The sequence below is a fragment of the Nannospalax galili genome, unplaced genomic scaffold (genome assembly GCF_000622305.1).
Source record: "Nannospalax galili isolate Female #2095 unplaced genomic scaffold, S.galili_v1.0 scaffold747, whole genome shotgun sequence".
Classification (NCBI taxonomy): domain Eukaryota; kingdom Metazoa; phylum Chordata; class Mammalia; order Rodentia; family Spalacidae; genus Nannospalax; species Nannospalax galili.
This window is the reverse complement of record NW_008357686.1, coordinates 1,926,875-1,950,995: the sequence shown is the minus strand read 5'-3', so window position 1 is coordinate 1,950,995 and position 24,121 is coordinate 1,926,875. Positions and strand designations below refer to the sequence as shown.

Here is a 24,121-nt window from a genome sequence, read left to right as displayed (position 1 = left end):
TGGGGGGGGGCGGGGCGATTAGGTGAGAGCAAAAGTCCCAAAACGGGGAAGAGTAAAGTGGGCTGATGCCGGAAAGCTGGGTCTGGCAGGGGTTCTGAGGGATGAATAGGCAATGGTTCACCGGCCACGCCAGAGGTGGCCCCCTACACACACACACCCCTCAGAAAGTTGTTAGGGCCGGCTTGATGAGGCTGCCTACCTGGGAAGTGTGATGCTGAAGTAGCACTGGTGGGGGGGATCTCAGCGACTATGGGGGTGAGGGTGGGGTCCAAATAAATATAAGGGCCTAGCTTTAACAATCTCTTCTACTCAGAATCCTCCTCTTCCCTTTCTTCCTTCTCTTCTGTCCTCCTCTCCCACAACCTCTTCCCAAGGGGTTAAAAACAAAAGCTAAAATGCTGTTTTCCTGCCTCAGGATGAACTGACAGCTTTGAATGTAAAACAAGGTTTCAATAATCAGCCTGCTGTCTCTGGGGATGAACATGGCAGTGCCAAGAACGTCAACTTCAATCCTGCCAAGGTGAGACAACCCTGCCAGGCTGAAGGAAAAAGCTGGAAGAATCTAAGAAGGAGCAAAGCTCTGGGTTGGGAAGACTTAAAGGGACAACCTAAATGGCTGAGTTTTTCTTCATAACCCAATGCTACCATGTTGGCATTTTCACATGGAAAAACAGGACCACCTGTCTGCCCCTTCTTGTCTCCCTGAGGTATAATTCTCTTCCTTTAGATCAGTTCCAACTTCAGCAGCATTATTACAGAGAAGTTACGCTGTAACACTCTCCTTGACACTGGTCGTAGGAAACCCCAGGTGATCCAGAAGGACAACTTCTGGCTGGTGACTGCAAGATCTCAGAGTGCTATTAATACCTGGTTCACTGACCTGGCTGGCACCAAACCACTCACACAACTAGCCAAGAAGGTGAGGTACTTTTTCTTGCTCTTCAGGCCAATGGGAAGTTTGTGTACCAGGTACCCCACCTATAGTCCCAAAATAAGCTACACAGTGCCAGCTCCTGGGGTAATAGAAACCTTACTGTTTGTGATATCCATCCAGGTCCCTATTTTCAGTAAGAAGGAAGAACTGTTTGGGTACTTGGCCAAATACACAGTACCTGTGATGCGGGCTGCCTGGCTTATCAAGATGACTTGTGCCTACTATATAGCAATCTCTGAGACCAAGGTTAAGAAGAGAACTGTTGACCCCTTCATAGGTAAGTAACTCCTGTTATCAGGTGTACCACTGATGGCTTCAAGGAGTGATTGAGCCTTGGGATCAATCATTCACCCTCCTAGTCTGTATTCCTTGCTTCTGCATGAATCTTGCATTTACTCAGTTAATAAGCAACAAGTAATTTGATTACCTGCTGTGTTCAAGTACTGGGTTATAAAGATGACCACTATATAATCTCTGTTCTTAGGCTCTTACTAGGGATGCTAAGGCATATGATCAGGTGGCATGACTAAATATAGAAAGTGATGAATGCCAAAAGAGTACACAGAAGGTTCTTTAAGACTTCAGTGGTGGACATAATGATTATTTGCTTTAAGGAGGCAGCATTTGTCTTAAAGTCTAACAAGATGAATAGAGTTTAGAACTGTGGTGATTCTGGGTGAAAGTAGGGGATAGAGTACTCTAAGCAGAAGGATAGTGTCAAATAGCCCCTTTCCATCTTTTCTTTAGAATGGACTCAGATCATCACAAAGTACTTATGGGAACAGCTACAGAAGATGGCTGAATATTATCGTCCAGGGCCTGCAGGAAGTGGAGGCTGTAGTTCGACTATAGGACCTTTACCCCATGATGTAGAGGTGGCAATCAGGCAGTGGGACTACAATGAGAAGCTTGCCATGTTCATGTTTCAGGTAGGGAAAAGAGCATGTTCAGTGTGGCATTGAGTTGTGCCTTATCCTGTGCTGTCAGTAGAGAAGGGAACTGGCCTGCTACTTTCCCCCAAATGTGACCCTATTTATACTTCCATTACTTTATCTGACTTACCTCTAATAGTCCCTGAGCTGAACTAATACTCTTTTTTCCCCTGGTACTCATAGGATGGAATGCTGGACAGACATGAATTCTTGACCTGGGTGCTTGAGTGTTTTGAGAAGATCCGCCCTGGAGAGGATGAATTGCTTAAATTGCTGCTGCCCCTACTACTTCGAGTAAGGCCTAAGCTCTGGGGTGGGAGCATCTAGGGAGGATTTGAGTACAAATAAGCCATCAGAGCAGTGTTCCTTGGAGAAAACTAGCAACACTGTTGGTCATGTCTTCACAGTACTCAGGGGAATTTGTTCAATCTGCATATCTGTCCCGCCGCCTTGCCTACTTCTGTACCCGGAGACTGGCTCTACAGCTGGATGGTGTGAGCAGCCACTCATCACATGTTATATCAGCTCAGTCAACAAGCACTCTGCCCACCACCCCTGCACCTCAACCTCCAACTAGCAGTACACCCTCCACTCCCTTTAGCGACCTACTTATGTGCCCTCAGCACCGGCCCCTGGTTTTTGGCCTCAGCTGCATCCTGCAGGTAGGTACTAGATGGACCCAAGGTAGTATTAAGAGATAGTCTGAGAAGAACTGACTGCTCATCTTGGAGAACAGAGGGGATTCCAACTTGGAGGTGGGAATAGGCACTGAGTACCTGCTTGGAGATTATCATTTCTCTGTGATAGGATGCTCCTTTTTGGAGGCTTTGGCCATCTTCTCCCAGAACTAAGTAGTAGACCTAAAGCCTTGTAGGAAAGTGGATGAAAAGATAGGTGTGATAGTGTGTGCCTGGAGTCCCAGCACTTGGAAGTAGGAAGCGGGCAGATTGTGAGTAGCTTGAGCTATATAATGAAACCTTATCTCAAAATATTTTTTAGAAAAGGAGAATGAGGAGGAGGGGATCAGGGATGATACTTGCCCCAAGGACTCAGAGTCAACTTAAGTTAGATGTAGAACCTAAGAGTTGGATCTTGAATGAGGAGTTTAGAGGGGTTGCCATGATAACTGGGTTTGATTTATCTGTTTGTCTGGCAGACCATCCTCCTGTGTTGTCCTAGTGCCCTAGTTTGGCACTACTCATTGACTGACAGCAGAATCAAGACTGGGTCACCACTTGACCACCTGCCTATTGCTCCGTCCAACTTGCCCATGCCAGAGGGCAACAGTGCCTTCACTCAGCAGGTAAGTCTGAATGCTACCTTGGTACTGCAAAATTGGGATATGAAACTAAATTAGTTTTCCAGAAATAGTGATTCGGAGTCTGCTACTGGTGTTCATTTTGTTTTTGTTTTTGAGGCAGTCTTCCTATTTAGCCTTGGCTGGCCTGAAACTTGATATGTAGACCAGGCAGGCCTTGAGCTTACTGTGATCCTTCTCCTTCCTAAGTGCTAAATTATAGGCATGTACTACCGTGTCTGACTTTTGGCTACTCTTTTTTAAAAATCATTTTTTTATTTTCTGTATTATGAGTGTTTTGCCTGCATGTATGTAAGTGCACCACGTGTATGCAGTGCCTGAAGAGGCCAGAGGAGTGTATCAGAACCCCCTGTGGGTGCTGGGAACTGAACCTAGGTCCTCTGGAAGAGCAGCCAGTACTCTTGACCACTGGGCCATCTCTCCAGCCCCTTGGCTATTCATCTTTTAGCTCTTTTGTATGTTTAGGGGTTCCCTTCAAGCTTTCTTTTTTGATATTGTAGGTCCGTGCAAAATTACGAGAGATTGAGCAGCAGATCAAGGAGCGAGGGCAAGCAGTTGAGGTTCGCTGGTCTTTTGATAAATGCCAGGAAGCTACTGCAGGTGGGTCATCAAAGGACAGAAGCTAGGAAGCATGTTTGAGGAAAAAATGGGTGAAAAGTTCATAGATCTCTGAAAGTCTGAATGCACTGGACCTTTACTGCTTGTCCTCAGGTTTCACCATTGGACGGGTGCTCCATACTTTAGAAGTGCTGGACAGCCATAGTTTTGAGCGCTCTGACTTCAGCAACTCTCTCGACTCCCTTTGCAACCGAATCTTTGGATTGGGGCCTAGTAAAGATGGGCATGAGGTGAGTAAGGAGGGAAATAGAAAGAGTAAAAATATTACCGGAGCAGCAGTATGTGTGAGGGAAGGCATAGTGAGTCATCATAACTAGGGGGTACCTGTAGAGATGGTCTTCCTGGGCCCCGGATGTTTTGAGGTGGAGCTTAGTCTTGAACTAATTGGAGCTCAGTTCTTATGTTCCCTGCTCTCCCTTACTCATCTTTGTCTAATCCTTTGGTTGCAGATTTCCTCAGATGATGATGCTGTGGTATCATTATTATGTGAATGGGCTGTTAGCTGCAAGCGCTCTGGGCGGCATCGTGCCATGGTGGTGGCCAAGCTCCTGGAGAAGAGACAGGCAGAAATTGAGGCTGAGGTTAGAATCAAAGAAAAGGAAATGAGTTGACCAATGGAAGGAATCTAACTGGAGATCTTGGAGGGATGGAGGTAGTAGCACAACAAGAGCTAAAGGATTGGAAAGAAGTGGTATAGAGCTCATGTCTTGGCCCATGCCTGAAATTCCAGCACTGGGAGGTAGAGACAGGAGGATCATGGGTTCATGGCCAGCCTGGACAGCACACAGGGATTCTATCTCAGAAAGCCAAAAAAAAAAAGAAAGAAAAGTGGTAGGGAATGTACAGGGAATGTTAAGGACATAAAGCGCAAGCAGAAAGGAGCTAATTGATAATCTGGCTACAGAAGAAACCAAGGCTGCAGTTGAGAGGAGGCAAAGAAATGGAAAGTGTAGGGTAGAGGTAACACGGGTGATACTTCCAAGGTTATACATGGAAGAGTGAAGAAACAGGAAGAAGTCAATCCTCAGTTTGCTCTCTCATCTTGCAGCGTTGTGGAGAATCTGAAGCAGCTGACGAGAAGGGCTCCATTGCCTCTGGTTCCCTTTCTGCTCCCAGTGCTCCCATTTTCCAGGATGTCCTCCTGCAGTTTCTGGATACACAGGCTCCCATGCTGAGTATGGATCCCTGCAGCCTTCTAGTTACTGTGCCTAGATTCAGTTACCAGAAAACATAAAGGGTCTTCTGGTCTTTATTTCTGTCTTGGACTTTGTGCAGAATGACTTTTAGGTGTAATTCTAGTCCTTGATCATCTTACAGTTTTAACAGAATAGAGAAATACAGAGAATTAACAAGAACATGTAAACAAAGTATTTTTACTGTATAAATAGCAGCAAGGATGCTCTGTTCTTTTTTGAGGTGGTGGTAGGGGCATTAGGTAGGGTAGCCAACCAAACTTTGTGTCTCTTCATGGCTTCTAGATTTTAGATTTTTTTTTTGTTGCAGTTACTGCCTCAAGGCTGTCCCTCTCTGAAGTATTCTAAGAGCACCATGCTTGAGATGTTTCCCTCTCTCTTTTTTGTCCTGTTTTGTGTTTACTAACCTATCTTTCCTCCCTCCTTCCAGCTGATCCACGAAGTGAGAGTGAGCGAGTGGAATTCTTTAACTTAGTACTGCTGTTCTGTGAACTGATTCGACATGATGTTTTCTCCCACAACATGTATACTTGCACTCTCATCTCCCGTGGGGACCTTGCCTTTGGAGCGCCTGGTCCCCGGCCTCCCTCTCCCTTTGATGATCCTGCCGATGACCCAGAGCGCAAGGAAACTGAAGGCAGCAGCAGTAGCAAGCTGGAGGTGTGTGGCCTTTTCTTTGCCCATAATTGCTTCTTTTGACACAAATTTTCACAGTTTCTAGAGGACTCTGAGTCTCTTTTGCCCAAGAATGGTAGTATTTCTTAGCACTTTGTGGGTTTTTTTTTTTTCTTTTGAGACAGGGTCTCACTATGTAGTGAGCAGGTCCTACTGTTGTGGGACCTGCTATGTAAACCAGGTTAAGTTTAGCTCAGGCTAGGCTTGAACTCACAGAGATCCACCTGTCTCTGCCTCCCAAGAGTGCTGGTATTAAAGGCATGAGCCACCACGCCCTGCTTATTTTGTGGTTTATAAAGCACTCCAAGAGGCAGAGGCAGGCAGATCTCTGTGAGATTGAGACCAGCCTGCTTTACACAATGAGTTCCAGGCCAGCTGGGGCTATAGGGAAACCCTGTCTCAAAAACAAACAAACAAACAAACAAAAAACCCAGCTCCCCCCCAAAAAGCCCTGTGAGGAACTCTTATCTTCCATTGAAAGCTGAGGAAACTGAGGTCCATACTGGTCAAATAACTAATTGGACATGGTTTAAATCTAGAACTTGGGCTTTCCCCAGTATGATCTCCCCTCTCCAGTTCTGTGAACTTTTCTAGACACCAAGGAGCCACTCCCTGGGACTAAAGCGGCTTTGCTTATTTCTGTGCCTTCAGGATCCAGGGCTCTCTGAATCTATGGACATTGACCCTAGTTCCAGTGTGCTCTTTGAAGACATGGAAAAGCCTGATTTCTCAGTAAGACCCTGAGCATGGAAGACTCCAGCTCCTTAGACCCTCCCCTTGTGCCTCTGGAATTTCTTTATACCTCCTCATCCTTCTTATTCTCCTAAATGCTCTGCCCTTTGCCCCTCTTAGTTGTTCTCCCCTACTATGCCTTGTGAGGGGAAGGGAAGCCCATCCCCTGAGAAACCAGATGTCGAAAAGGAAGTGAAACCCCCACCCAAAGAGAAGATTGAAGGGACACTTGGAGTCCTTTATGACCAGCCACGACATGTGCAGTATGCTACACACTTTCCAATCCCCCAGGTACTGTTCCCCAAAGCTTGTGATGATCTGTTTGGAGCCCAGATTTCTGTCCAAGGAATTTTCTTAGGGGCTAGGGCTGTTTCTAAGGGTGTGGGTGTGTTGGGAAGGGGGCTTGAACACAGAAGTATCGAGGGGTACAAAGCATGCTCTTAAGAGGAGAGCAGGAGACGTGTGATAGAGTCTGATGGTGCTGCTGGGATGCAGGAGGAGTCATGCAGCCATGAGTGCAACCAGCGGTTGGTCGTACTGTTTGGGGTGGGGAAGCAGCGAGATGATGCCCGCCATGCCATCAAGAAAATTACCAAGGATATCCTGAAGGTTCTGAACCGCAAGGGGACAGCAGAAACTGGTGGGTTTGAGGCTCCTTAAACAGATGTCCCCCAAAGAATGCCCTAGTCAGTTTTCCCATCCCCAGTATAGGGAACTCCCCAGTCATGTCCCAGTGTCCTGTCTCTTGGAATCTCCTGAGAGCTCTAGTCCTTTTGAAACTTCCCCCCTCATTCCCCCCCTCTACAGACCAGCTTGCTCCTATTGTGCCTCTGAATCCTGGAGACCTGACATTCTTAGGTACCTCACAGTAAGCCCCTTACTGCCCTCCCCCTTCCCTTCCCTCCCTCAACCTAGTACCTTCCTGTACATATTCCTCTGAGGTCCATATAGTCTGTGGTCCTCTAAACCTGTGCTTCATTGTCCCCTTTATCCCTCCCCAGCCCTTCCTTGACCTCTCTTCCCTTCTTTCCCTTTCCTTCCCTCCTTCCCTTTCCACTTCCTCCCTCCCTCCTGCAGTCCCTTCTTTATACCCCTACCCTCCCCCTAGTCAACTAGTTGTGCTTTTTGTCATGACTCATTGCTTTCAACTGTCCCCTCAGGTGGGGAGGATGGGCAGAAGAGGCGCCGGAACCGGCCAGAAGCCTTCCCCACTGCTGAAGATATCTTTGCTAAGTTTCAGCACCTCTCTCATTATGATCAACACCAGGTCACAGCTCAGGTGTGGGACTAAGCCAGCCCCCTTCCAACATTCTAGCCTCCTGTCCTGTTTTGCTTTTCCTCTTACCTTTTTCTTCCCTAAGCAGTCTTATCCCCTTCTGCCATCATCCTTTCCTGCTTCCCTGATTCTTCCGTCCTTCCATTCCCGTCTCACTACTACTGCCTTATCAGGTCTCCCGGAATGTTCTGGAGCAGATCACAAGTTTTGCCCTTGGCATGTCATACCACTTGCCTCTGGTGCAGCATGTGCAGTTCATCTTCGACCTCATGGAATATTCACTGAGCATCAGTGGCCTCATCGACTTTGCCATTCAGGTGGGGAAGTTGGGGGAGATAAGAGTCATGAGGACAAGGGTAGAGGGCTCCAGCCAGTTTCCCAGGCTATTTGAAGGGGCAGAAAGACTAGCACAGGGAGAGTGGAACATGAGCTAAGACTGCAGGAACAGAAACTTTAGTGCTCCCTGGGGAGGCCCAAGAGACAGATTAGGGCTTTGGATACAGACCATCCTCTCCCTGTAGAGTTCATAGAGTGCTGTCCTGGAGACTGGTTAGAGACGTCACTAATAGAGCGAAGGACAGTGGTACATGGTAACCTGACCCTTCTGTGCTGAAGTGGCTCCAGCAGGAAGGGGCTCGGGCTTGACCTTGCCAAGTTCCTCACAGAGAGAGGAGTTGTATACAATATGAGGGACCTCTTCTCATGTTTCACCCCCATCTACTTTGCTAGCTGCTGAATGAGCTGAGTGTGGTTGAGGCTGAGCTGCTTCTCAAATCCTCGGATCTGGTGGGCAGCTACACTACCAGCCTGTGCTTGTGTATTGTGGCCGTCCTGCGACACTATCATGCCTGCCTTATCCTCAATCAGGACCAGATGGCACAAGTGTTTGAGGGGTAAGGAGGACTTCAAAGTAACTGAAATGCACAGGATTCCAGTGAATGCCAGTTGGAAGCAGTCTAGAAAGAACACATGGGTTCATAGTGTGGGGAAGTGCCTGCCATTGAGGTGGGGGAAGGAATAGTGTTACTAAGGCCCTTGAATTTGTTTCAAGGAGGCCTTTGTGCGTTGGACTCTGTACACCACCTGTTGATTCTCTCCACTTTGCCTCTGTGACAGGCTGTGTGGTGTGGTGAAACATGGAATGAACCGTTCAGATGGCTCCTCTGCAGAGCGCTGTATCCTTGCTTATCTCTATGATCTGTACACGTCCTGTAGCCATTTAAAAAGCAAATTTGGGGAGCTCTTCAGGTAAGAGAGGTAGGAGGTAAAAGGTAGAGAGTGGGACCAGTCCTACCTCCTTCCTTCCTTACCACTCACCTCAGGAGCAGAGCACAGTCTAGCACCCTGCTGTCTATGTGGAGTCCCATACAGGTTGTGTCCCCCACTTGTTGTTGCCTTACTAAGAGTGAGCCTTCTTCCTCTTTGCCTTCACAGGCCACTCTTTCTTAATCTCCCATGGGCCCCTTCTGCATGTCTGCTGTGACCCAGCTCCCTTTTTCTTCTCCCAAGGTCCTCTATCCTTCACTCCTTTTTTCTTTTCTCCTCTATCCCCTCTGGACCTCCTTCAGTATTGCTATCTCCTTTCCCCTCAACCCCTGCAGTGACTTTTGCTCAAAAGTGAAGAACACCATCTACTGCAACGTTGAGCCATCAGAATCCAATATGCGCTGGGCACCTGAGTTCATGATTGACACTCTGGAGAACCCCGCTGCTCACACATTCACCTATACGGGGCTAGGCAAGAGTCTTAGTGAGAACCCTGCTAACCGCTACAGCTTTGTCTGCAATGCCCTTATGCACGTCTGTGTGGGCCACCATGACCCCGATAGGTATGGGGCATACTGAGTGAGGAATGGGCATGATGCCCCCACCTGATATTGGAAGGGGTGATGTGCCTGGGAGGTATTGTTCCCTTCCTTATTACTGGGGCAGAGATGAAAAGTTGTGAGTCAGAGGTTTTGTGGAGCAAGGCTTCTCCTAAGGGCATTTGTGCTTTCCCTAGGGTAAATGACATCGCAATCCTATGTGCGGAGCTGACCGGCTACTGCAAGTCACTGAGTGCAGAGTGGTTAGGAGTACTTAAGGCCTTGTGCTGCTCCTCTAACAATGGCACTTGTGGTTTCAACGATCTCCTGTGCAATGTGGATGTAAGCCTTTGGGTGTGGTCTTGCTGGAGAATGGGACAGTTACCCAGCTGGCAAGAGTCTGGTCACAATCATCAAGGCCATGGAGGGTCAGAGTTGAATAGATTGGAGGCATGGGTGTCCTCCCTCCACACTGAGCCATGGTGTCTGTCTACTTTTTTCAGGTCAGTGACTTGTCTTTTCATGATTCCCTGGCTACTTTTGTTGCCATCCTCATTGCTCGACAGTGTTTGCTCCTAGAAGACCTGATTCGCTGTGCTGCCATCCCTTCACTCCTTAATGCTGGTGAACTATCAATCCATAACCCTTAGAATGTCAGATCTCCACCACATGTCAACACATCCTCCATGACCATCCTCTCATTGTGGAACACCCTGCTGCAGTTCCTAGGCTCTCACTAGGCCAGTGCCTTGTTGCATTCCAGGACAGAAGGGCCTATTTTGAATGCTAGATTTGTAGCCCTGATGACCCCTGTATTTGTGTGTGTGTGTGTATGTGTGTGTGTGTGTGTGTGTGTGTGTGTGTGTTTGTCCGTCCATCTGTCTGTCCGTCTTCCTGGGGTGGGAACTTAATGGCTCCCTCGTGCTCAAGCAAGAGCTTCAGCCCCAGCCTATGGACGTTTTCAGTTTTTGACCCATCAACTGCATAACAATTCTGTCCTCTGTCTCCTTCACTTATCTTGTTTCTTCTCCTTTCATTTCCCCTGTATTTCCCCTATGTCCCCTCCCAACACACCCGCACACATACACATGCATGGACACATATACACGCAGAGTTTGGCTTCATCCTTTTCAGATCTGCTCTGCCTTCCTTTTAGCTTGTAGTGAGCAGGATTCTGAGCCTGGGGCCCGGCTTACCTGCCGCATCCTCCTCCACCTATTCAAGACACCACAACTCAATCCTTGCCAGTCTGACGGAAGTAAGTGACTCTGATTGGAACCAGGCAACTATAGGAACTCTGGCTCTCCCAGCCCACTACTTAGACTCTTGCTTTCCCTGACTTGGGCTCCTTCTGCAGACAAGCCTACCGTTGGAATCCGGTCCTCCTGTGACCGCCACCTGCTGGCTGCCTCCCAGAACCGCATCGTGGATGGAGCTGTGTTTGCAGTTCTCAAAGCTGTATTTGTACTTGGTATGTAAGGGGGCAGGAAGAGAGAAGTGCCAGAAGTGTGTATAGGGTGGAGTGCCAGCTAAACTACAGGGACAGTCTTTCTCCTTCCCAAAGGTGGTCTCTCTGACCTTTGGAGAGGAGAGAAGTATATTTCTGTCCCATAGGACAGCATTTCAGGGGTTTCTGCCTCTGTGGGCCAGGGCAGGTCTCCACACAGTGTTCTGATCTCATGCTGCCCTCCCTATCTCCAACCCATGAACCACAGGGGATGCGGAACTGAAAGGTTCAGGCTTCACTGTGACAGGAGGAACAGAAGAACTTCCAGAAGAGGAGGGAGGAGGTGGCAGTGGCGGTCGGAGGCAGGGTGGCCGCAACATCTCTGTGGAGACAGCAAGTCTGGATGTCTATGCCAAATACGTGCTGCGCAGCATCTGCCAACAGGTCAGTCGCACCTTCCCCCACACTGCCTAAATGCCTCTGTGTAATATGGTCCTGTTCCCAGCCCATGATCACACTACTTCCCTACTATACATTGGGTTCCTTCCCTGCTCCTGGAACAACCCCCTGGAGCTTCCCGCAGTCTCCTGATTATCAGCTTCCTTAGGAATGGGTAGGAGAACGTTGCCTTAAATCACTGTGTGAGGATAGCAATGATCTACAAGACCCAGTGTTGAGTAGCGCTCAGGCCCAGCGCCTCATGCAACTCATCTGCTACCCACATCGACTACTGGACAACGAAGATGGAGAAAACCCCCAGCGGCAGCGCATTAAGCGTATTCTCCAGGTAGGCCAAGGTGCTAGGGTGTTGGAGGAAGCATTCACACCCTGTCTGGAAGCAGCCAGACCCTATCTGGAGAGAAACAGTGGGAACTGAGAGAAAGAACATTCAGTAAACAGGAAAATGAACAAGCATGAAGGAGAAAGGGAACAAGAGAAACAGTTTAAGAACATAGGTTTAGGAACAGATCCAATATGGTCTAGACTCAAGAGTCAGGCTGTTAGGTGAGGGCACAGCTATCAGGAGTGAGGATAACTCATTGGCGGGAAGACTAGCCTCTGGGTGGCCTGGGTTGGCTTTGCATATTTGGTACTTTGACTGTGACTCCATAACTGAGTGGTTGCCACTATCTGCTCGTGAGCATGAGCTTCGCTCACGGTGCTTCGTGTGCTGCTGTCTGGCACTGTGCACACATTTCCTCAGTTCGTCTCTATAGCTTTGTCACTTGACTATGAGTATCTTTGTTTGATCAGTGAGGAAACTAAGGCTTGAAGAAGTTAATTCACTTGCCCAAGGTCACATGAGCTAGTAAGTTTAGAGCCAATATGTGAGCTTAGATATGCCTATGCCTATTTCGTCATACTGCTTGCTTCAGACATTCAGGCGACTGGAGGGTGGAAAAATAAGGCCATGGAAGAAAAACTAAAGGAATGAGGTCTCTTTAGACCAGAGGAGATAGTGCCAAAGGGAGATTACCTAATAAACAGCTTTCCAGTCTGCACAGGACATTGAGAGAGTGTCCTGTAAAGACCTGTCAGGGTCTTTGAGGAGACCTCTAGGAATCTGTAATTCAAAGTTATGGGAGGTCATGAATTGGCCAGAGAATAGTAGGTAGCTAGGGGTGACACAGTAATGACTAGTTTGGGACTGGGGTCTTTACCACAGAACCTGGACCAGTGGACCATGCGCCAGTCCTCCTTGGAACTACAGCTCATGATCAAGCAGACCCCTAACAATGTGAGTAGTGTTTCCAGGCTCTTCCTTTCCCATTCTCACTTCCAGTTCCAGTGTCAGGGAGACCAACTACCATAGAAGAACCTAGGTCCTATGCTTAAGCTCCTGACTAAAAGAGATAAGAAGGGATGGGAGAGTGGCAGACACCTGGAGCTGTCGATAAGGGAAATGGCCTGGGAGTATTGACGCTTTTAGCTGTGAGGAAAGCATGGCTGCGGTGGGTGGGGCCTGTTTCTGTAGCCACTGATGTAAGGAGGTATGCAGAAGAGAAGATGGTGGGGAGCTGTAGAAACATGGAGGCACAAGAAGGCACAGCTTCTGGTAGAGTTGTGTCCCTACCCCCTACCTCCACTGAAGCATTCCTCATCTTCCATCTCACCTACCATGCTTCCCTTCACTGCTAGCTGACTATTCAGCACTTCTGTATCTTTTGTCCTTCCCAGGAGATGAACTCCCTCTTGGAGAACATCGCCAAGGCCACAATTGAGGTTTTCCAACAGTCAGCAGAGACAGGGTCATCTTCTGGAAGTACAGCAAACAACATGCCCAGCAGCAGCAAGTCCAAACCTGTGCTCAGGTTGAGTAGAAACATGTCAGGACTCATCCCCTCATGAGTTTCTCTGCTAGTAGCATCAATGATGTCTGTAGCATGGAGCTGCTAGGAATGCCCAGGGAAAAGAAATGATGAATTGTTCAACCTTGCCTACCTGGCTCCCCTGAAACCCTATTTCCTCTGGTTTTAGCTCTCTAGAGCGCTCTGGTGTATGGCTGGTGGCTCCTCTCATTGCCAAATTGCCCACCTCAGTTCAGGGGCATGTATTAAAGGCTGCCGGGGAAGAACTGGAGAAGGGTCAGCACCTGGGTTCTACATCCCGCAAAGAACGTGATCGACAAAAACAGAAGAGGTAAAGGGGCTGTGATGGGGAAGGACTGAGGAGCAGAAAGGAGAGGAGGAGACAGGCACAGGGAAGAACAAACTTTGCGTCTGAGGGTTGAGAACAGATGTCATAGGAAAGTGGCAAGTCAGATGAGTGGCATGACTAAGCAAGAGGTTAACACCATAAGAGTAGAATCTAGGGGCTGGAGAGATGGCTCAGCCATTAAGAGCACTGACTGCTCGAGCACAGGACCCAGGTTTGATTCCCAGCACCCACATGGCAGCTAACAATTGTCTATAACTCCAGTTCCAGGGGAACCTGACACCTTCTTCTGACCTCCACAGGCATTGCATAATATGGTGCACTTACATACATGTAGGCAATACACTCAAGCACATAAAATAAAAAATAAATAAAATATTTTTTAAGAAAGAGTAGAATCTAGGGGCTGGAGAGATGGCTCAGCAGTTAAGAACACTGGTTGTTCTTGCAGAAGACTCAGGTTCGAATCCCAGCACCCACATGGCAGCTAACAACTGTCTGTAACTCCAGTTCCAGGGGATCCGATGGCCTCTTCTGTCCTCTGTGGGCATTGCACAACACTGGTGCACTCACCAACATTCAGGCAATACACTCATACGCATAAAATAAAAATGATAAAATAAAATTTTAAAAAATTAAAAAAGAAAGAGTAGAATCTAGGGGTTGGGAAGATGGCTCAGTAGGTAAAAATACTTGTTGGTAACCCTGACAGCTTGAGTTCAATCTCCGGGTGCCACATTGGTGGAAGGAGAGAACTGACTCCCACAAGTTGTCCTCTGACGTCCACATGTGCATCATGGCATCCATAAAACAAATAAAAATGTAAAAAGAGTAACAGCAGAATCTGGGACTTGGGAGGAGCTTAGAAGTTGCTTGACCCGCAGTCTCCCTCCCCTTCTCCCTCTCCCTTCATGGCTCTAGCATGTCCCTGTTGAGCCAGCAGCCCTTCTTATCACTGGTGCTGACATGTCTGAAAGGGCAGGATGAGCAACGGGAGGGACTCCTTGCCTCCTTGCACAGCCAGGTGCACCAGGTATGGGTCTCTGAACCATGGAGGTGGCAGCAGGGTGGGAAAGGATGCACCTCAGAGGCCACTATGTACTTGGACCCTTCATTTCTTTCTGATAAGCACATTAAGTGCTTTGGAATAGAAAGGAGATCCATGAGCTGCATGCTAAACTTGTTTCTATCCTAGATTGTCACCAATTGGCGAGAAGGCCGGTACTTAGATGAATGCAAACCAAAGCAGCTAATGCATGAGGCACTCAAATTGCGGCTGAACCTGGTAAGGAGGAAGTTGGGATGAAAGAAAAGGGGAAGGACTGGAAATGCAGTAAAGAAGCCCAGGTTGGGAAGGACAGGGTTGAGAATGGAAGCCCTAGGCTTTTGGGGGGTCTTCCAGTATTAACTCTGTCTTCCTAAAGATGTAAGGTCTTAAAGTGGTTAAAAGAACTGAATCCCTGTGGCCAGAGTCCAATAGATTGAATACCCTGGATGCTTACAGGAACTCTGCCTCAATAGATGACATTCTGGTCAGGCCCTAGAAATACTAGAAACCCATTATGGACTGCTGAATGGAATTATGGAAATCATTTAATACAATTCCATTTCTTTTTTGTTTTTCTTTTTGGTCTTTTTGAGATAGGTTGGTCTTGAACTCACAGAGATCCTCCTGCCTCTACCTCTGTCCCAAGTGCTGGGATTAAAGGCGTGTGCCACCATGCCTGGCAAGTCCCATCTCTTTATAAGTAAGGAAATAGACCCAGTTATATCAAAATCTGCCACTGGCCCAAGATCAAGTAGCAAATCATAGGTACCAATGATGGGCTAGAGTCCCAGGAGTCTCAACTCCCACCCACCCGGGTTCTAAGCTAAGCTTTCTTCAAACGCTGGCATTGCCTGAACCATCTAACTGACTTGTGGCCCTGGCAGGTGGGGGGCATGTTTGACACGGTGCAGCGTAGTACCCAGCAGACCACAGAGTGGGCCGTGCTCCTCCTGGAGATCATCATCAGTGGCACTGTGGACATGCAGTCCAACAAGTAAGCATCCCACCCCTGCAGGTCATGCCCTGGAGGAGTCCCTACCCCATTGCCAGCTGCAGGAGCCACTGAGATCAGGGTGGCTCCATGGCCTTGGGTTCCCAACACAGTCTTGGGCCCCTCGGGATGACATCGTGAGTACCCCTTCCTGCCTGTGACTTTCTCCAAGGTCTTTTTCTTTCTTAACCTCCTGCTTCTCTGGTTTTCTCCCTGGCTTCCTGCCTGCCACAGTGAGCTCTTCACCACTGTGTTGGACATGCTGAGCGTGCTTATCAATGGGACATTGGCTGCAGACATGTCTAGCATCTCACAAGGCAGCATGGAGGAAAACAAACGTGCGTACATGAACCTGGCAAAGAAGCTTCAGGTAAGCAAAGGAAGCAAGAACAAAATTTGGAGTCCTGGAAACTCAGGTCCCTCTGCCTTGATTCTGCATTTGCTGTTCAGCAGAGGGGTGGGGGAGGGGGACAACTTACTCTAGTCTAAGTCTTCTTTTCTTCTCTTTCCTATCTGTTCTTTGGTTATTTGTGCAAAGAGAATTTGCTGAGTGCCATTGCCTTTTTTATTTACATTTTTTGCTTTTTTTTGGGGGGGGGTCTATGGCCCCAGCTGGGCCATAGAACTCACTACGTAGACCAGGCTGGCCTAGAACTCACAGAGATCCACCTGCCTCTGCCTCCTAAGTGCTGGGATTAAAGGCATGTGCCACCACGCCCAGCATGTTTTTTGCTTTTTAAAAAATATTTTATTATTTTTATTTTATGTGTATAAGTGTTTTGCTGGCATGTATATAAGCGCACCCATATTGCGCAGTGCCCACAGAGGTCAGAAGAGGGCCTTGGATCCCCTGGAACTGGAGTTATGAATGATTGTTAGCTGCCATGTCGATGCTGGGAGTCAAACCTGAGTCTTTTGCAAGAGCAGCCAGTGCCTTTAACCCCTGAGCCATCTCTCCCTCTTTTTCTGCTCTTTTTGAGACAGGATCTCATTCTGTAGCCCAAGCTGTCTTGGAACTCACTGTGTAGCCCATGCTGCACTCGAACCCATAGCAGTCCTCCTGCTTCAGCCTCCTGAGTGCTGTGATTACAGGTGTGAGCCACCACCTAACTTATTTTTATTTTTTGAGATGTGTTCTCTTTATGTAGGCAAGACTGACCCTCAAACTCAGAATCCTCTTGCCTCAGCCTCCTGAGTGCTAAGATTACAGATGTGCACCACCAAGTCTGGCTCTGTCTTCTTTATTCTATGTTCTTAGCTATCCTTTGTGACTTCCTATCCCTGTTTTTCTGTATCTTTGAACTCATGATCCATCTTCCTATGCCTACAGAAGGAGTTGGGGGAGCACCAGTCTGACAGTCTGGAGAAGGTTCGCCAACTGTTGCCGCTACCCAAGCAGACCCGAGATGTCATTACCTGTGAGCCACAGGGCTCCCTTATCGACACCAAAGGCAACAAGATTGCTGGCTTCGATTCCATCTTCAAGAAGGAGGCATGTCCTGCTTTCTCTCCATGCTCTCTGCCCCTGTCCACCCCCATGTTAACCTCTAACCTCACAATGCTAGCCAACATACCATATTGATGAACCGATCAGGCTCTCCCCAAAAAAACTTACAAACCATGTGTAGGGCTTTGAGAAAATTACTTAGCTTTCCTTATACTTCACCTCCCCCTCTTTTAGTGTCCCACCCTCTCTTTGGACCCTCCCTTCACCTCTACCCACCATTCACCACCCTCTCACACCTTTCTCTGTGCCCTACCCTCCTCTCTTCTCTGTCCCACATCTTCTTGTCTATTCTACTGGCACCATTATCTCTTTTCTTCCTTTTCTCCCTGTGTCTCCCCACCTGCCCAGCTTGGCTCAGTTTTCTTTTTATCACTATCAGTTGCAGTATTTTGATTTTTAAAAATTATTTATGCTGGACATGGCAGCACACACCTTTAATCCCAGCACTTGGGAGGCAGAGGCAGGTGGATCTCTGTGAGTTTGAGGCCAGCCTGGTCTACATAGCAAGTTCCAGGCCTGCTGGGTCTACAGGGAGACCCTGTCTCAAAAAGACCAAAAAAATTATGTATATGTGCATATACCATTTATGTATGTGGGTACCCGAGGAGCCCAGAAAAGAGATTTGGATCCTCTGGAGCTGGAGTTGCAAGTGGTTGTGAGCTGCCTTATATGAGTATTGGGAACTCAGGTCCTCTGCAAGAGCAGTAACTTAACTGCTGAGCAATCTATCTTTTGTTGAGTAACCATTTCATTGTGTATGGAAGAGAGAAAAGAGGGTACAGAGTTTAAAATCCAAAGTGCAACCCCGTTTGTGTACATATTCTCTTGATTCCTTTCCTCATCCATCTGTCTCTGTCCCTGTCTTTCCCTCCCACCCCCTCCCTGTCTCTCTACCTCTCTGTCTTGGTCTTCCTGTTTCTCTGACTACCTTTCTCAGCCATCCTTAGTTTTTCCCTTCTCTCTCCCTTTCTCTCTCTCTTTCCTCCTTTCCACCCCTCTCAACTTATGTCAGTCTTCCCTACCCCACTTCACTTGCATCTCTGCCTCCCAAGCTTCGGCCTCTTCAAAATCTCTTTCTCTCCTAGCCTCAATTTTTCCCTTTTACACTTTCTTCCGCTAATTCATCTCTGTCCTAGCAAAATGGTTTCCTGAATATGTCTGTATGTCTGTGTGTCTATGTCTATCTTCTCATCATGTCCCCTGATCTACTTACAACTTTTTTCCTTGTTTGAAAGATTGTCAACAGATACTTTATCCTTTCTACAAGTCCTCAAGGCCTGCCTTCTGCTTTCCAAGACTCAACAGCCCATTGTTTCTTTTCTGGAGCAGGGGCTACAGGTTTCCACCAAGCAAAAGATCTCTCCTTGGGATCTTTTTGAGAGCTTGAAGCCATCATCAGCACCACTCTCCTGGGGCTGGTTTGGCACAGTTCGAGTAGACCGTCGAGTGGCACGAGGGGAGGAACAGCAGCGGCTGCTGCTCTATCACACACACCTGAGGCCCCGGCCCAGAGCCTACTACCTGGAGCCACTGCCACTGCCCCCAGAAGATGAGGAACCACCAGCCCCTGCCATATCAGAGCCTGAGAAAAAGGCTCCTGAGCCCCCTAAGACTGACAAACCAGGGGCTGCTCCTCCCAGCACTGAGGAGCGCAAGAAAAAGTCCACCAAGGGCAAGAAACGCAGCCAGCCATCCACCAAGACTGAGGCCAGTGCCCCTACCCAGCCCCTCTTCCTGACTGTGTGCAGTAGGGAGTGAGAGGTCCTAGTTTATGGGAGGTGTGGGAGTGCGTGGGGAAGGGGGTACCATTAGAATCATGATAATAACTAGCTGTGTCTATGAAGCTCTTCCTCACACTCTCCTCCCTCACCTCCCTACCCAGCACTGCTGTAACCCACTCACCTTTGTCCTCTGTACCCATGTAGGACTATGGGATGGGCCCGGGTCGGAGTGGCCCCTACGGTGTGACAGTGCCTCCAGACCTTTTGCACCATGCAAACCCGAGCTCCATATCCCACCTTAGCTATAGGCAGGGCTCCATAGGCCTTTATACCCAGAACCAACCACTACCTGCTGGTAAGTACTAGCCTCTAGTAATGATGAAGCCACCTGAACATTCCTCCCTTCCCAGGGGAGCTGTGAATGACTGAGACTCTAAAAATGGCTGAAGGGATGTGGGTCCCAGAGAGGTCAGTGTGCTCTCCTTTTCAGGTGGCCCTCGTGTGGACACATACCGCCCTATGCGGTTACCAATACAGAAGCTGCCAACTCGACCAACTTACCCCGGAGTACTGCCTACAACTATGACTGGCGTAATGGGCCTAGAACCTTCCTCTTATAAGACTTCTGTTTACCGGCAGCAGCAGCCTGCAGTACCCCAGGGACAGCGCCTTCGCCAACAGCTCCAGGCAAAGATAGTGAGAGGGGCAGTAGGGAGGGCTTTCAGGGAGAGGGGCTTTGGTGGGTCTTGGGACTGAGGAGACACTTGGGACCTTCACAAGGACATGTAGGGTAGGAGATACAAGATAGACAAGGCAGAAAACATTTCCTGAATTTGAATTTTCCTTTTTCCCTTTAGCAGAGTCAAGGGATATTGGGGCAGTCATCTGTCCATCAGATGACTCCAAGTTCTTCCTATGCTTTGCAGAACTCCCAGGTAAGTTCCTGGGACTAAGAACATCAAGGAGAGGGAAGCAAGCCGTGGTGCACACTCATGCCCTGACTCTCTCCCCTCCCTCTCTCTAGGGCTATACTTCTTATGTTTCTCATGTGGGATTGCAGCAACACACAGGCCCTGCAGGTACCATGGTGCCCCCCAGCTACTCCAACCAGCCTTATCAGAGCACCCACCCTTCTACCAATCCTACTCTTGTAGATCCTACCCGCCACCTGCAACAGCGGCCCAGTGGCTATGTGCATCAGCAGGCCCCAACCTATGGACATGGACTGGCCTCCACTCAAAGGTACCCTAACTAGTGGTGAGCTAGAAAGCAAGGATCTGGTTTGGGAAAACCCATACATGAAGGTGATAGGACTGGTCTGAGCTTTTGGAGACATCGGGAACACTAAGCCAGTCATGTAGCTCATAACCATAAAAGGCCTAGGCTGAAAGGGACCCTGGAGACCAGTAGTCTCACATTTGTAACCCCAGCATTTCCTTGAAGACCAGAGAAAAGAAACAAATGTATCTGACTCTGATAAGAAAAGATAAGGAGTCCTAAATCCAGTGTTAAACAGTTATCTCTAGGGCTGAAGATATAGCTCATTTGGTAGAGTGCTTACCTAGCATCCACAAAGCCCTGAGTTTGATCCACAATGCCACACAAAACCTGGCATGGTGGTGCATACCTGTAATCTCAGTACTCAAGAGGTGGAGGCAAGAGGATCAGAAGTTCAAGATCATACTTGGCTATGTAGTTTGAGGCCAGCCTCGGCTACATGAAACCCTGTGTCAAAGGGAAAAAGGCATGGATGTACAAATGAATTACATGGTTAATGTTAGTCAAGTCTTAGTTAAGACCTGGGAAACTGTCTTGAGGCGCTGCAGCTTAGGATTTAGAATACTCTAGAGTGGGCTGATTAAATGCCCACTCTATGACCACAATTATGCTAGGACTAGAGAGAGGAAAGATAGTGGAAAAAGAACATAGTGCTCATCACAAAGAACTTTTACTCTAGTTGAGAAGTAGAGCTATTCTGGGGGGTATTGTTTTGAGGCCCTGTCGCCACAGCTGGCCTGGAACTAACTATGGAGACCAGGGTGGCCTCAGTCTCACAGAGATCTGCCTGCCTCTGCCTCCCAAATGCTGGGATTAAAGGTGTGTGCCACCACACTAAGCTGAGAAGTAGAGCTATTACACAGGAGAAAAAGACAGTACAGAAGAATGTGTATAGAATAGTATGGACAAAGCTATACTTGTTTGTGCAGTTGGTGCCAAGATATGAAATGGGACTTGATTCTGTCAGTATGGACCTGAGTCATGGGAGAAAGGTTCATGGACATCAAACTTGAGCTAGCCTTTGAAGGGTAGCTGTGATTGGCATTTGGGGAGAAGAGGAGAAGGAAGGGCATTCCAGGTAGAAGATGTAGCAGGAACAAAGATGTGGGACTGGAAGGAGTGAGGTGTCTGAAGAATAGAAAGGATCAGAGCTTGGATATAGTGTGGAATTTGTGCTAGGGCAGGAGTAGGGGCTAGGCTTGGAGGGGGCAGGTTGACAGATAGCTTTGAATGCTAGCCTGTAGCATTGAGACACAATGCCTAGAAAAAGGACTGTTTTGATCAGGAAAGTGATAGGGGTTTAGCATTAGACTAGTGTGGAATGAATGGACAGAATGCGTAGGGGAAAGTGGGGGAAGACGAGGCAGGGAGCCTAGCCAAAGACTGTCAAAGGTGTGTGGATTTGGGTAGAAAAGGTTTATGGAGTAGCCGAAATGAAATGTTTCTGGGGAGCAACAACAGAAACTACAAAAAAAAAAAAAAAAACTTGATAAGTGTTTATAGAATGCTTTTCATGTGCAGACTATTTTTCATAAGAGAAAAGTAACTAAAACAGAATTGAAAAATTCCTAACCGTTAAGGTTATGAGACACTAAAATGGCGTATTGTCTTGGTGCCTTATTATCTGACCTAGAAGCCTGTTGGACTCCAGAGGGGCTCCTCGAGTTAGTGCCAAGAGAAATGAATGCAATAACTTGTTAGTTTCTTTCAGGTCAGGGACCCAGGGTTTGTACCGCCCCCTTTCTCTGCCCTGTGCCTTGACCTCTAGACCTCTTGTCTTTGGAGGTTTTCACATCAAACACTGCAGCAGACACCCATGATGGGTACTATGACTTCGCTGAGTGCCCAGAGTGTCCAGGCAGGCGTCCGTTCAACTTCCATCCTGCCTGAGCAGCAACAGCAACAGCAACAACAACAGCAACAGCAACAACAGCAGCAGCAGCAGCAGCAGCAGCAGCAGCAGCAGCAGCAGCAGCAGCAACAGCAGCAGTACCATATCCGGCAGCAACAGCAGCAGCAGCAGATGCTGCGGGTAAGGCCCTGGGGCTGAGACTTGGGAGCCCAAGGAAGGTGCTAAGGTCATATTCTTCCCACACTATCTCCAAGATTAAATGTGAGGTAGTATGCAAAGCACCCAGCAGAATGGCTGACCTATGGTGGCACTTTTTATTTTCTTTGTTTTTTCTTTTTTTTGAGACAAGATCTGGAACTCATTAGGTAACCCAGGCTGGCCTATACCACCATGCTGGGCTCTCTCATGGCGCTTAAGTGGCTCTCCCCTTTCATTTAATGAGAATCTCTGTGGGGAAAACACTGCCTGCCAGGTACACTAGGTTTGACTTCTTTCAATACAGCAGTCCAAGAAGAGCAGATATGGACAGTGTCCTCCCTATTTCTTGCTCCTAACTCCCTTTCTGTTCCCTGTTGCCATCCTTTCAATACGGAGTCACAGCTCCCTTGCTGTCTTCACAAGTATCTCTTGTACCCTTATAACAGCAGCAGCAGCAACAACAGCAACAACAGCAGCAACAGCAACAGCAGCAGCAGCAACAACAGCAGCAGCAGCAACAGCAGCAGCAGCCACCACACCAGCAGCAGCAGCAGCAACAAGCAGCTCCTCCCCAACCCCAGCCCCAGTCCCAACCCCAGGTAGCTGCTGGACTACAGCCTCAGGCTCAGGGATAGCTGGACAGAACAGGCACACAGCCTGCCCATGTTGGGGACAGCCTGATGGGGTAGTTTTAGGAGGCAAGGCATGGCACTCTTCAGTGAGTTAGGAGGTAAGGGTGAAGAAGGAGGTGGAAGGTTGAAGTTCTATCTTCCACTTTGTTTCCACTCCAGTTCCAGCGCCAGGGGCTTCAGCAGACCCAACAGCAGCAACAGACAGCAGCTTTGGTCAGGCAACTTCAACAACAGCTCTCCAGTAAGCTTGCTTCTTTCCCAAAGAGAGTCTGGCATGTGCCAGTCTAGAAGAGTTTAGGAGATTTATAATACATGAAACTTTTGCCTTTATTTATTAAAGTCAAAATGGTTTATTCAGCAACAACTACAAGAGTTTTACAAGAAACAGCAAGAGCAGTTACATCTTCAGCTTTTGCAGCAGCAGCAACAGCAGCAGCAGCAACAACAGCAGCAGCAGCAACAGCAGCAGCAGCCACCACACCAGCAGCAGCAGCAGCAACAAGCAGCTCCTCCCCAACCCCAGCCCCAGTCCCAACCCCAGGTAGCTGCTGGACTACAGCCTCAGGCTCAGGGATAGCTGGACAGAACAGGCACACAGCCTGCCCATGTTGGGGACAGCCTGATGGGGTAGTTTTAGGAGGCAAGGCATGGCACTCTTCAGTGAGTTAGGAGGTAAGGGTGAAGAAGGAGGTGGAAGGTTGAAGTTCTATCTTCCACTTTGTTTCCACTCCAGTTCCAGCGCCAGGGGCTTCAGCAGACCCAACAGCAGCAACAGACAGCAGCTTTGGTCAGGCAACTTCAACAACAGCTCTCCAGTAAGCTTGCTTCTTTCCCAAAGAGAGTCTGGGGAAGAAGTGGGGCATGGGGCAGGCAAAAGCAGCTGAGGTGCTGGCTTCAGACCCAGATTGTGGGGCTTCCCTTCTTTTTCCTCCCCTTTCCTTTCCCACCTGACTAGCTTTCCTCATACTCACAGCCCTGACAACCTCTCATTTTCCACAGATACCCAGCCACAGCCCAGTACCAACATATTTGGACGCTACTGAGTCACCTGGAGGAACTGCTTGTACACTGGATGTGGCCCAACCTTTCTGCTTAATTCCCAGTCCCCTTCCTGGGCTAGCACCAGTAGTGGTTGGGGCCCTTCCCTCAGGCTCCATTTTTACTGAATTTTTAGTATTTTTGTTAATGTGAAGCATTGAGCTGTTGGGTTTTGTATATTATTTATATAGAGACCCCAGAGCTGTTGCACCCAATACACAGAGCTTCTTTGCAAAGGGAGTGTGTGAGTCTGCATGTCAAATGGTGGTTT

General features: G+C 48.3%; 1 protein-coding gene across 6 annotated transcripts in view; it reads left to right on the top strand.

Moving 5' to 3' along the window:
* Window positions 1–24,121, top strand: part of Med12 (mediator complex subunit 12) — a 24,425-nt gene extending 304 nt beyond the window's left edge. Inside the window, exons 2-45 of one of the 6 annotated variants that reach the window (XM_017794970.2) lie at window positions 416–520; window positions 728–919; window positions 1,055–1,211; window positions 1,682–1,863; window positions 2,050–2,160; window positions 2,274–2,528; window positions 3,023–3,169; window positions 3,685–3,784; window positions 3,896–4,032; window positions 4,252–4,383; window positions 4,851–4,977; window positions 5,426–5,655; window positions 6,322–6,402; window positions 6,523–6,693; window positions 6,898–7,042; window positions 7,210–7,260; window positions 7,563–7,681; window positions 7,852–7,995; window positions 8,408–8,571; window positions 8,795–8,926; window positions 9,280–9,507; window positions 9,681–9,825; window positions 9,987–10,107; window positions 10,640–10,741; window positions 10,841–10,954; window positions 11,199–11,374; window positions 11,538–11,717; window positions 12,597–12,668; window positions 13,109–13,242; window positions 13,409–13,570; window positions 14,507–14,618; window positions 14,781–14,870; window positions 15,518–15,627; window positions 15,859–15,994; window positions 16,955–17,116; window positions 18,461–18,838; window positions 19,057–19,207; window positions 19,343–19,539; window positions 19,710–19,787; window positions 19,877–20,094; window positions 21,916–22,162; window positions 22,633–22,779; window positions 22,972–23,053; window positions 23,812–24,121. In XM_017794970.2, the coding sequence (XP_017650459.1) occupies window positions 416–520; window positions 728–919; window positions 1,055–1,211; window positions 1,682–1,863; window positions 2,050–2,160; window positions 2,274–2,528; window positions 3,023–3,169; window positions 3,685–3,784; window positions 3,896–4,032; window positions 4,252–4,383; window positions 4,851–4,977; window positions 5,426–5,655; window positions 6,322–6,402; window positions 6,523–6,693; window positions 6,898–7,042; window positions 7,210–7,260; window positions 7,563–7,681; window positions 7,852–7,995; window positions 8,408–8,571; window positions 8,795–8,926; window positions 9,280–9,507; window positions 9,681–9,825; window positions 9,987–10,107; window positions 10,640–10,741; window positions 10,841–10,954; window positions 11,199–11,374; window positions 11,538–11,717; window positions 12,597–12,668; window positions 13,109–13,242; window positions 13,409–13,570; window positions 14,507–14,618; window positions 14,781–14,870; window positions 15,518–15,627; window positions 15,859–15,994; window positions 16,955–17,116; window positions 18,461–18,838; window positions 19,057–19,207; window positions 19,343–19,539; window positions 19,710–19,787; window positions 19,877–20,094; window positions 21,916–22,162; window positions 22,633–22,779; window positions 22,972–23,053; window positions 23,812–23,855 (6,468 nt within the window). In that variant the 3' untranslated portion in view covers window positions 23,856–24,121. Of the gene's footprint in view, window positions 1–415; window positions 521–727; window positions 920–1,054; window positions 1,212–1,681; window positions 1,864–2,049; window positions 2,161–2,273; window positions 2,529–3,022; window positions 3,170–3,684; window positions 3,785–3,895; window positions 4,033–4,251; window positions 4,384–4,850; window positions 4,978–5,425; window positions 5,656–6,321; window positions 6,403–6,522; window positions 6,694–6,897; window positions 7,043–7,209; window positions 7,261–7,562; window positions 7,682–7,851; window positions 7,996–8,407; window positions 8,572–8,794; window positions 8,927–9,279; window positions 9,508–9,680; window positions 9,826–9,986; window positions 10,108–10,639; window positions 10,742–10,840; window positions 10,955–11,198; window positions 11,375–11,537; window positions 11,718–12,596; window positions 12,669–13,108; window positions 13,243–13,408; window positions 13,571–14,506; window positions 14,619–14,780; window positions 14,871–15,517; window positions 15,628–15,858; window positions 15,995–16,954; window positions 17,117–18,460; window positions 18,839–19,056; window positions 19,208–19,342; window positions 19,549–19,709; window positions 19,788–19,876; window positions 20,095–21,915; window positions 22,215–22,632; window positions 22,780–22,971; window positions 23,054–23,811 lie in introns of those variants that run through there. The other 5 variants (XM_017794969.2, XM_029557438.1, XM_029557437.1 and 2 more) reach the window with 5 other exon arrangements.